Source organism: Malaclemys terrapin, chromosome 3 (assembly GCF_027887155.1).
Source record: "Malaclemys terrapin pileata isolate rMalTer1 chromosome 3, rMalTer1.hap1, whole genome shotgun sequence".
NCBI lineage: Eukaryota > Metazoa > Chordata > Testudines > Emydidae > Malaclemys > Malaclemys terrapin.
The window spans coordinates 65,652,008-65,664,686 of NC_071507.1; the positions used below are offsets into that span (position 1 = coordinate 65,652,008).

General features: G+C 42.1%; 1 protein-coding gene across 2 annotated transcripts in view; it reads left to right on the top strand.

Moving 5' to 3' along the window:
- Positions 1–12,679, top strand: part of HEATR5B (HEAT repeat containing 5B) — a 90,671-nt gene that overhangs the window by 13,472 nt on the left and 64,520 nt on the right. For both annotated transcript variants that reach the window (XM_054023343.1, XM_054023344.1), the window contains exons 7-11: positions 745–902; positions 5,036–5,285; positions 8,943–9,098; positions 10,592–10,842; positions 11,610–11,721. In XM_054023343.1, coding sequence (XP_053879318.1) covers positions 745–902; positions 5,036–5,285; positions 8,943–9,098; positions 10,592–10,842; positions 11,610–11,721 — 927 coding nt within the window. The remainder of the gene's footprint in view (positions 1–744; positions 903–5,035; positions 5,286–8,942; positions 9,099–10,591; positions 10,843–11,609; positions 11,722–12,679) is intronic.

The window sequence follows — 12,679 nt, forward strand, 5'->3', positions numbered from 1 at the left end:
AAGCTATTATTGTGCATGCATGTGAAAGGACAGTCATGAGTAATTTAAAATGTGTGGATTTATAGTGATGCACCTCTCTCGATATTGAAGGTTAGAATTAGGTCCGTATATCTTATTTTATTTTCTCTTACTTACTTCCTCAACCCCCACCATCACCACACATATAAACCTGAAACATAAACCTTTTCAAAGGGGGGAAGATTCTATTATTTTAAAAATAAGGCTTTATTTATGAGCTTATGTAATATGGCTGAGAAGTACTGAGTGTGGCATCCTCGGCAGCATATCAGGTTTGTTCTTTCAATGTAGCCACAGGGAATTCCTAGGGAGAAATGCAGAGGGCTTCTTTTTCCCTCAAACCATGTTACCGTGGGCAACTAAGAGGCTAGACTTAGCCATCTCCCTTCATTTCAACTCCCTTCAAGAATTTGCACATCTGGGTGTAGACCTGTGGTTCTGTACATGAATGCTGGCAGCAGTAGTTTGAGACATATCTGAATGGTTTGATCCTTGTAGTTTGTTTTTGCTTTTGCTATGGCAGCAGTGTGAGCATCATGGTGAAGAGCACAGGTGGGAGTCTTCCACTGAGAATTCAAAATAATACAAATGCAGAAAAAATAAGGATTAAAAATGGATTCATGGTGGCAGGAATGATGTGAAAATTTAATGGTGCGTCTTAAGATGGCTAGATTGTCTTGTTTTAAAAAGTATACAATTAAATAATTACTGTTCTCTTTCCAAAAGTGATGCGTCAGAATGTGAAGCGGGCTACGCTGGAGGAAGTCCTAGAACTTATGGCCACAGGATTTCTTCGAGGAGGGTCAGGATTCCTAAAAAGTGGTGGTGAGATGTTGAAAGTAGGAGGGTCTGTCAATCGGGAAGTGCGAGTTGGTGTCACACAGGTTAGTGATAATTTTTAGAAGTTTTTTCCCTCTCATGTTTTCTGAAAATATAGTAACAATATACACCGTGGAGCTGTTAGCCCTGTTTGGGGAAAAATGTGAATATATAGGCTTATTAAGTTATTGTTCTTTTATTTGTTCTAGCACAGTAGGATTGCATAAATGTATAACGAACTTTCTTAATTTGGCAATTTGTATAAACTTATTTATGAATTCAATTTGACTTTCCTGTTGTTCACCCTGAGATAGTTACATTAGTTCCATGCACTACATAAACATTGCTATTATTTTTTAGCTAGTAGTACTGGCTGACTTTTGCAAGCTTTTTTTTTTTTTTAATTAGAGAATATGACAACCACAGATTAGAGTTTGCTATGTATACTGGATATATGAAAAATATCATCCAGTCATAGTGTGACCATTTGAAAAATGGATGGTTCAGAATGTAATTAAATTGTATTTCCCCTAGAGAGAACATTACTTCTGTTCTCTGTGATCTGCATTGGCTACCAATTGGCTTTCTGGGTAAAGTTTGCAGCCCTAAATCGTTTGGACCTGGCAAGCCTGTTAGACCATCTCTCTTCCCTCATGGTACTGTAGCAACTGAGATCTGCTGAGGTACTCAAGATCCCAGTCACTTGGTTTAAAACAAATAGAGCTGGGCATCAGTATGGGTCCTCAATGCTGAAATACACTTCCTCCTGTAGTCAGCTTGCTAGAGCCGTGATCTGTTGAGGCTCAGTGCGCTACGCAAGACTCATTTGTTTTTCTCCAAGGGTCCCCTGCATATTCCAAGTCTTTGAATGCTCCGACCAGTGCAGCCGGAGTTATGGAATTCTAGCTAGCAGTTGCTATTGCAGTGTTCATGTGCTCCCTCACCCCCCCCACCCCCTCCCGCCTCAGTGAACATTCCAGGGTGAGGGCATAAAAGGGGGGTGACTCTCCAGATGCTTCAGTTCCTTCCAGCCGTCACCAGCTGAACAGATTAGGAACTGTTCCAGGGTGTTCCTAGATCTGTAGCTAGTTTGATCTAGTTAGTTCATAGTTAGGTAGTTAGTCCAGTAGTTAATGGTTTTGGTATTAGTATTATAGAGTAAGTTAGTTATAGGTTTTTTGGTGCAAAGGTGGTGGAACCAAAGACTAAAACCTCCAGATTTAAAATGTGCATATCATGTCTGGCTGTGTGTCCGGCATCTGATGCACATGCCAGATGCCTGGCATGTTGGAATGAGGGACGCTGCCTGTTGGAATGCTTGATTTGCTCAACCTTTTGCAACGTGAGCGAAAAAGAGAGAGTCAGAACAGCCTTCAAGCAATTTTACTACGAGAAGCTGTCAGCAAAACCATCCGAAACCAGGCAAATGCAAGGTTCATCGCAGAAACCAGTTTAGGCCTTGAGCGAATCTGCAAGGAAGAAAGATAAAGCTGCCTCCTCAGTACTCAGCACTGACGGATCCGGAAATAGGAAGGGTCCGAAGAGGAAAGTCTCCTACTGTGGTGTTAGCCTCTGTTTCCAGAGCCAATCCACAAGAAAAAGACTGACATTAGGGGGCGCATGAATGCTCTATCCTCATTGGTGCCAGCCTGTTTGAAAAGAGCCAGTCTGCGAGAGGGTCTTCAGGGAACCTACTGGGTATACAGATTCTTGAGGTAGAATCAGGAGATGTTCTTCTTCTTCCGATCCAATTCTGTTGGATCCAAATGAGCCGGATCCAAAAATTAAAGCTAAGGAAGGAGTATTTTGGGGGAAAGATTAAGGATCTGATAACTGATATTGACACAGCATCACAACGCCAGGTACATAGACTGGGTCCATCTCTGACTCCGTCAGTGATTAACCCTTGTGTTGCAATTGAGCAGGACCTGGACATTTTCTTGGCACCAATTCAAATGGATGTTTCCCCAGGGAAGAGATGGAGAGTTGAAGAAGTCACGATTTCTCCATTGCTCCTGCCACCTGAGGCTCCTTCTGTGTGAAAAGGCTGACCAATTGTACCAGTTCCCTCAGGAAGGTCTGCTTTGTTCCATTCTCATTCCTTTTCTAATTTGTTAGTAGTAGAGGCTGCACTACTGATGTCGAAGGGTACACAAGTTCACCCTGTTGATAAAGAAGGGAAAAGACTGGATGTGTTTGGGAGGACAATATTTTCTTAAGCTCCTTTAGGTTTGTGAATAGTAAATTATGAAGCTGTCATGGCTAGATATCAATATCATTTATGGGGAAACTTTGTGACATTCCTGAATGCACTACTGGAGGAGCATAAAAGATTAATAAATGCTTTTTTAGTAGAAGGGCAACATGTGGCTAAATATCCATTGAGAGCAGCATTTGACTCTTTAGATGCATCAGCTAGAGCAATGGCTTCAGCTGTTGCATTAAGAAAACATGCTTGGGGAAGATCAGTGTGTCTTTCTCAGAAGACAAGGATGAGATTTGAGCATCTTCCCTTTGAAGATGGCTTGCTTAGTGCACAGTCAGATGACTTGTTAGGGAAAAGGAAGAACGACAGATCTACAGTTAGACCTTTGGAGTTTGATACAGCAACAGGATCATCTGCAGTTCCATTTTTCCTATACCAGAGACAATATCCACTTTCTTTGTCATTGGTTCCATATTCCTAACAGAGGAAGAATTATTATTACCAACCTCAACATCATTCCTCTCAACAACAACAGCAAAACAAAAAGAGGTCATTTAAGCATCACAATAAGAAAGGTAATCTTCAAAATTGTTGTCTTCTACAGTTCCTCCAAGATCACAAAGTTGGCAAAAAGTCACAGCTACAAGTCAGCCTCATTAGATTCTTTTTCCCCCCATGTTAAGCTCTCCTCACACCTTCTATGGGTCATCTTGATTATCACTTCAAAGATTTTTCTTCTGCTGCTACTGATAGCTCATCTCAATTGATTGGCCTCTTACAATTGGTATGCGTACTTCCACCTTTTCATGTTCTCTGTATGTATAAATATCTTCTGTCTGTGTGTTCCACTCTATGCATCTGAAGAAGTGAGCTGTAGCCCACGAAAGCTTATGCTGAAATAAATTTGTTAGTCTCTCAGGTGCCACAAGTACTCCTGTTCTTTTTGTTAGATTCTGTTATCCTCTGTTTGGGGAGCCACCTGTCCCGTTTTTACCAGCAGTGGGAATTAATAACATTGGGAGCTGGATTCTAGAGTTTATTGAATGTGGTTATTTGGTACAGTTCAAATCCCTTTTTTTCACCAACCCCTCTCTCCTGTTCTATCCTCAATGAAGGACCTGGTTCATTTGGCTTTGCTCAGAGAGGATGAGTCTATTAAAGAGTCTAGTTTCTGCATGTTATCTCTAACTTCTATAATCTCTTCTCTGTGCCTTCAGGAGTGGTTTGCAGCTCTGGATTTAAGATGTGCATTTCCACATTTCAGTATGGTCATCTCACTGGAAATATCTGTGTTTCATTGTAGGAGAGGAGTATTTTCGTATAAGGTCCTCCCTTTCAGTTTTTCTATAGCCCGAGAGTGTTCAAAAATGTTACTGTCATAGTAGCATAGCTGAGAAAGCAGGGGATTTATGTATATCCCTTAACTTAACGACTGGTTAATAAAATTTTGTTGAAGGAAGAGACCCTGTTTCATGTAAATTCCAGTCTGGAATTGTGTATAAATTGGGAAAAATCACTCCTAAATCCAACTGAAAGGATCCCTTCCCTAGGGATCATATTGGACTCAGTTATAGCAAAAGCCTTTCTTCCAGAAGAAAGGTTTATAAAATTAAAATCATCTTTACATCTCCTACTGCAGTTTCCTCAACAGCCAATACTATTTTTATTCTATTTAATGGGACTCTTAGCATCAGCTATATCAGAGACCCCGCATGCTAATCTTTGAACGAGAGGTCTGCAGCACTAGCTAGGGAGAAATTACAAACCAGGCATAGACAATACACATTGCAAATTGGTAATTCCACAGTAGGAGTTAACAACACTGACATGGTGGACATACAGTCTAAATGCGATGAAAGGTATACCGTTCAGTTTCACTATGCCATCAGTAATATTTACCTCCAATGCATCTACTCTGAATGGGGGTCTCACTTAAACAACAGTATCCTTTTGTTTCTGTTTGCATTGAATATATATATCTTGTATTTGCAGGCATATGTTGTCTTTGTTACAACGCTAGGAGGCCAGTGGTTGGAGCGTAATTTTGCTACATTTTTGTCCCATGTCCTGGATCTGGTGTCCCATCCTCGTGCAACTCAGACTCATGTTGAGGCAGTATACTCTCGAAGATGTGTGTCCTTTATCCTGAGAGCAACCGTAGGCAGTTTATTAGGGGAGAAAGCACAGATTGCAGCTGCCAAAGATATTTGTCAAGCCATTGGTAAACAAATGAAGGCAGTGGGTAAGAAACTTTTTTCTATATTTAGAAAACAAGTGGAGCAAATCTTTAATAATGTTTCTTCTCTACTAGTGAATGATTACTGCAGTTATGCTGTTAAACTGCTCAGCTGTTTTTTCCCTCAATCCGTTTGCAATGTTAAGTTATCCATATTAAAAATTTGGTTCTACTCTGAATAGTGATTCAGCACAAGTGGCATTGTGGAGAGTGGCATTTGTCATCTTGTCATCTAGTTTACAAGTAAAAAGATTTTTTTTTTTTTTTCCAAACTGCTATCTCAGAAAACTGCCTTATGGTCGCAAAAAATCAAGCTGGATTCTTTCCTTCTTATGCATTATTACTTCTACTAATCGCACAGGTCATATTAGGCTCTAAAATAAACCCATGCATTCTTCCTGAAATCTAATTTGATTTTACAGCTGTAATAACTGAGAGCATATTTTGAAGACAATGGAGTTACAAAAGATAAATGTGGTCATAACTTGGCTTGCAGAATCTTTAATTATTTGTGATAGTGTCTGAGAAGGAAAGATTCAAAGATCCCATGGAAAGTTTTACATAGCTGGCAATTAAAATAAATAATTTTACTTATAAAATGAGAAAATTTGGACTGGAGATTGAGACAGTAAACTGCACTGTAACATTTTCACAGAATAATTTTTTCAGGGTATAACGTCATAGTGAAAACTACAGTTAAGATTATATCAGAAATTTCATCAGAATTCCTGTTTCCATGGTCATAGCTGTCTGAAAAATTCTCCTTTTGGGGATGATACTTCTGTCATTGGTCTCATCTCAGAAATTACTTCCCCACTGTAGTTAGCAGAAAATTCCCTCAGAAATTTTAAATTATTGGAAGAGCAATAAATAATTTTTTCATCATTTTTGAGACATTTGATTTTTGTTCACCAATAATCCAAAAATGGCTGAACAAAGAAACTCCAAATTTTGCATTTCCTTATTTTGTGATCACCCCTTTGTTAGCTTTGTGGTGTGATGGAAATGAAGTTATGTTCCTGAAAAATCACTTTTGAGCATGCTCATTTGTTGTCTGTCAATATTTGAATAGATGTCAATGTCCCCTCTGGTGTCCCTAAACCTCTGACAGCTAGAAACTGGGATTAGATGACTGGGATCGGAATGGAATTTTCCCCTGAGTCAGATTGGCAGAGACCCTGGAGGTTTGTGCCTTCCTCTGCAGCATGGGGCGTGGGTCACTTGCAGGTTTAAACTGGTGTCAGTGCAGGATTCTATGTAATTTGAAGTCTTTAGATCATTTGAGGACTTTAGTAACTCAGCCAGAGGTTATGGGTCTGTTACAGGGTGGGGGAGATTCTGTGGCCTGCAGTGTACAGGAGGTCAGACTAGATGATCATGATGGTCCCTTCTGGCCTTAGAGCAGGTATGGGCAAACTTTTTGGCCTGAGGGCAACATCTGGGTGGGAAAATTGCATGCAGGGCAATTGCATGCAGGGGGGGGAGGGATAGCTCAGTGGTTTGAGCATTGGCTTGCTAAACCCAGGGTTGTGAGTTCAATCCTTGAGGGGGCCACTTAGGGACCTGGGGCAAAATCAGTACTTGGTCCTGCTAGGGAAGTCAGGGGACTGGACTCAATGACCTTTCAGGGTCCCTTCCAGCTCTGTGAGATAGGTATATCTCCATATATGAAAAGGTAGGGCTGGGACAGGGGGTTTGGGTGCGGGCGGGGGTGTGGGAGGGGGTGCAGTGTGCAGGAAGGGGCTCAGGGCAAGGGGATGGGGTGGAGGAGGGGGTGCAACAGGGGGCTCAGGGCAGGGGATTAGGGTTCAGGAGCGCTGTGGCAGGGGGCTCAGGGCAGGGGGTTGGGATACAGGAGAGGTGCGAGGTGCAGCAGGGAGCTCAGGGCAGGGGGTTGGGAGGGAGGAGGTGTGCGGCAGGAGGCTCAGGGCAGGGGTTGGGGTGCAGGTGGGGTGTGGCGGGGGTTGGGGCACAGGAGAGGTGTGAGGTGCAGCAGGGAGCTCAGGGCAGGGGGTTGGGAGGGAGGAGGTGTGCAGCAGGAGGCTCAGGGCAGGGGGTTGGGAGGGAGGAGGTGTGCAGCAGGAGGCTCAGGGCAGGGGTTGGGGTGCAGGAGGGGTGTGGCAGGGGGCTCAGGGCTGGGGGCTGCAGGGGGCTCAGGGCAGGGGGTTGGGATACAGGTGCAGCAGGGAGCTCAGGGCAGGGGGTTGGGAGGGAGGAGGTGTGCAGCAGGGAGCTCAGGGCAGGGGGTTGGGAGGGAGGAGGTGTGCAGCAGGGAGCTCAGGGCAGGGGGTTGGGAGGGAGGAGGTGTGCAGCAGGAGGCTCAGGGCAGGGGGTTGGGGTGCAGGGTGCAGAAGGAGTTCGGGGTGCAGGCTCCAGCCCAGCACCACTTACCTGGAACTGCTCCAGGGTAGCAGCAGCACACCTGCCTACCCTGGCCCCGTGGAGCTCCTGGAAGTGGCCGGCACCATGTCCCTGAGGCCCCTGAGGGAGGGGGGGCAGAGGGCTCTGTGCACTACCCTTGCCTGTGGGTACCTTCCCCTCTGTTCCCCCCACCTTCCAGGGACGTGGTGCTGGCTGCTTCTAGGAGTGGTGTGGGCTGGATCTGGCCCACGGACTGTAGTTTGCCCCCCCCCCCCCCCCCGCCCCGCCTTGGAGTCTTTGAGGGGATGGATCACTTGATAAGTTTCCCTGTTCTGTTCACGGAAGCATCTGGCACCAGCCACTGTTGGAAGACAGGATAATGGACTAGATGGATCATTGTCAGACCTATTATGGCCATTCTTATGTTATTACAGTGTATATCTTCTTTGCCCAGTCTGAATAGCCTAGGACTGCTGCTGAGATAAGGTGCAGGAGGAAGAGTGGAAATGTCTCCTTGAAATACACAGAGCAGAAAGCACCAAATTACATTTCTGACTTTTTCTTTTATCCCATAGTTAAGGTTTCTTTTTTGTTATAAGCCTGCTTTTTGCAACCCTCATATACATGTGCATGCAAATTCTTGAAAGAAACAAAATCTAAAACTCTGCAAAAATATATTAAGATTACATTTTTATAAATTTGTATATATAGGGGTGTGTGTGTGTATGTATATCTATATCTATATCTATATATCTATATATAAAATAAACATATGTCCATATTTTCCTCTATAGTCACCTTTGCTATTTTAGAACTGCTCCATTTCTAAGCTAAATGACTTTTGTAATTATTTCTAGTATCCAGAATAATTTCTGGTCATCCATTGTAAATGGGGCTTGGTTGGACTATTTACTTTGGCTTTAGCTAATAACCATAAAGATATTAAATTTTGGGGGGATATTTTTGCCATGTCATTGTAGGTAGAAAACTTGTGGTTGTATTTGCATTTTTAAGGCTGTTGCCAAAACTAAATAGTCTCTGTCCAGCTTCTGTAGTGATTCTTATCTGTATTCAAGTGTGAGTCAAGTGACAGAGTTTAGTAAGGTTTCAGAGTAGCAGCCGTGTTAGTCTGTATCTGCAAAAAGAACAGGAGTACTTGTGGACCTTAGAGACTAACAAATTTATTAGAGCATAAGCTTTCGTGGGCTACAGCTGAAGAAGAAGAAGTGGGCTGTGCCACAAGTACAAGTACTCCTGTTCTTTTTAGAGTTTAGTAAGATACTTGATTTTCTTTGTTTGCAGAAGCGGTTGTGAATGATACTAACGGGGAAAATAAATCCGGAGCTGCTGATGTAGCTGCAAGCCAACATGTGATGGTGTGTGCCCTTCAAGAACTAGGTAGCCTGGTTCAGAGCCTGAATGCCACTGCATCGCCACTCATACAAGAACCCTCTATAGGTATGTGGATGGAGTTCAGCAGCTCTATATAGCAGTTCAAAAGACATTCTCATCAGTTATATGGAACGCGGGTAAAATCTGGCAAAATATAAAGGATAAATAATCATTTAAGAAACACGGTATCTTCCTCAGAGTGAAATTTTTTAGGAAAGTTAATTGAAAGTGGCCTAGCTGTTGCTGAGAAAAGGGAAAATAAGTTGTTTTGCTCATGTTAAATTTTTTTTTCGTAAAGTGGTTTTGTTGAGAAGCTCTGGTGTTTCCGTGCTTTGTATCAAGGGGAGGGTGTTGTCTTTGTGCCAGGGATGTGCCTAGGGTGACTAGATTTCCCGATTTTTTTTTTTTTTTATAGGGACAGTCTCGATTTTTGGGCCTTTTATATAGGCTCCTATTACCCCCACACACCCTGTCCCGATTTTTCACACTTGCTGTCTGGTCACCCTAGATGGGCCTTTTGCTGTTCCCAGGAAAAAGTGCCCAAATTTGGCCAAATTATAAGCCTTTGAAAAAGCTCAGTTTGCATATGTTCAGTGGAGAGTTGTTAGCATTTAACAACAGGTAGATTATCTGAAAAGTGTCTGTACTGAGCATGCTGGAGTGCAGGGGCTTTGCAGGATTTTCCCTGCAGTTGCTTCCCTTAGCTACTGAGGGGTACTGTGGTGTAGAGCATAGGAACTAAGGGCAAGGATACTCACTCCTGTGCTCTCAGTGCTCCACTTGCTGGCACCCAAGCACTGAGAAGAAGGAAGACACCTGATTCAGATACAGTGGGGATAAGAGCTGGACATGGGGGTGATGGAGGGAGTAGATTGGGACATGGAGCCTATTGGAGACTTGGCTGGCAGGTGACAGAAAAAGTGGGAAATGGTGGGGGAAGAGAGACTGGGACTGGCTGGTAATGGAGACTGGGATGAGGATCCTAGGGGAAGAGACAGGGCCTGGCTATATGAGGAGGGTGCTCTTGAGACTAGGATGAAGAGTTCAGTAGTTGGGGGAGGGGAGAAGACAGGACTGGGATGAGGTAGAAGAGTCTATGACCCCTAGAGCACACTCCTATCCAGAACCTGGAATGGAACCTAAGATTTCTGAATCTTGCCATATCTCTGTCATCAAATATCTGTGAAACCTACTGGCAAAATATGTGTCTCATCCCCCTCTAGTGGCTGTTTAGGATGACAGCGTACTGGTGCTCTGTCATCCTGAACTCGAGTGTCAGAGGCCTGTATCGTGGATCTAAAGGTTCCAGTCTTTCTGATGAACTTTTTGAGGATCAGTATGATGCCATGTGATAGAATTTATTTCAGTTTATTTTTTAAAAACATAGGAAATAACGCACACAAAATGATGTTAAAAGAAAATTAAGGTTGCAAAATCAAGCACTCAGAAGTTAGGAAACACCAGAATTAAGGCTGCCTCTGCAACGTTGAGTTGGCCCCCTTGTAGATATACCTTGTGATAGTCTTTAATGAAATGATCATGTATTGTTTTTTCCACAGGGCTATTGGAGACAGTAACCTCAGTTCTTCTTCATCCAAGCATGGCTGCTCGGCTAGCTGCTGCATGGTGCTTGCGCTGTGTAGCTGTGGCATTGCCTTTTCAGTTGACTCCATTTCTGGATAGGTGCGCTGAAAGGCTCAACAATCTGAAGACCTCACCAGAAGCAGTTAGTGGCTACAGTTTTGCAATGGCTGCTTTACTAGGTGGAGTGCATCAGTGTCCCTTAGGTATTCCTCATGCGAAGGGAAAAGTGAGTTGATGATGAAGAACGTTTAATCTCTGAAATTGTACTGTAGTGAAAGATATTTGTATTGAGAAATAAATGTTCCAGCTGACTGCGGGACACTGACCTTTAAAACATCGTTGGAACCCTAACTAATGACTGATAAAGAACAAAAGTTATTTTTTGTGTGCTTTTAGTTATTGTTTCACAGCTTTGTTTTCTCGTTGTGATTTCATTAAATTCTGTTTCAAGAATCAATTGATAACACAGACAAGTTAACTGTATCAGCATTGCACATACATAGGAGTAGATAACCTGCCTAAAACGTAATCTGGTCTTTACAAAATGTTAGATTGTTTATTTGAGAACATTTTAACATACAGTAGAGCAGGGGTAGGCAACCTTTCAGAAGTGGTGTGCCGAGTCTTCATTTATTCACTCTAATTTAAGGTTTCGCGTGCCAGTCATACATTTTAATGTTTTTAGAAGGTCTCTTTCTATAAGTCTATAATATATAACTAAACTATTGTTGTATGTAAAGTAAATAAGGGTTTTAAAATGTTTAAGAAGCTTCATTTAAAATTAAATTAAAATGCTGAGCCCCCCCAGATGGGTGGCCAGGACCCAGGCAGTGTGAGTGCCACTGAAAATCAGCTCGTGTGCCGCCTTCGGCACACATGCCATAGGTTGCCTACCCCTGCAGTAGAGCATGTGTGATAGGTTACTTTGTGGCAGCTTTCTTAGCCGATTTAACTTATATTTGAAATCTATTACTCTTTATCCTGTTGTTGCAGATGGTAGTCAGTATTGCTGAGGATCTGTTACGAACTGCTGCTCAAAATAGCAGACTGTCCTTACAGCGCACTCAAGCTGGGTGGCTTTTACTTGGTGCACTTATGACTTTAGGTTTGTACTAGTAGTTGCTTTTTATTTTAGTTATATTGTTTTAATTCTTGTCCAGCATTTGTAATGCATCTGTTGTGGTAAATACACTTTGTGCTGGAGCAATCAAAAACCTAGCACAAGATTATTTATTCTAGGGGGAAAATTACTCTGTCTGTACAGCAGCATGTTCATAATTCAATAGTTACATTTTCATTTATCCCTTTTTAAGTTAAACTGGAGTGGTCTACTGATGCTTTTATATAAGCTGATTTACCAAACCAGATCACATTTTTCTGTTTAGTTCTGCATTTAGCAATAGCAAGTAGCTGATGCCTTGGAGGAAGGCAAACCCCTCCCCCGCATTCCATAATGAATGTGCCTTACTTAATTATATAATGCTGAATACAGACAGAAGGAATTCTTTATTGCTTTTATAAATACGAGATGTGATTACCCATCTCAGTATCTCATCTCTGTGGAACAGTATAAATAATTATAACTGAACAACTACAGCTCTTAATGGTCTTAATTATCTAGTTGTCTTTTTAAAATCCAACCCAGTATTTGACTCTGACCTTCTGTGGCCTTGCATTCTGCAAATTGATCATATACTGAGAGGTTTTAAATATCCTTTCTTTGAATTTTAGTGATCCAGTAACAATTTTCTAGTTATAGTATGACACAAGTTGAAAAGGGGACAGATCTCTATTCACTGTTCTCAATCAGGTTCTTTCTCAAGTCTATTCTTTTTGCTCTAAGTAATCCTGCGTTTTGCAAACTTGTTGTCATGTGTGAGCCTTGAAATACTTCACCTAAATATGCATAATAACAACTAATTAAACAATTAAAATTTAATTTAACAATTAAAAATTATCTTGGTTGCCCTTCTGGGGACTTTTTCCTGTTCTCTTTTTTTTTTTTTTTTTTTTTTTTTTTTTTTTTTTTAAGGAAAGAGTTTGCAACAGTGGATTTTATGCCC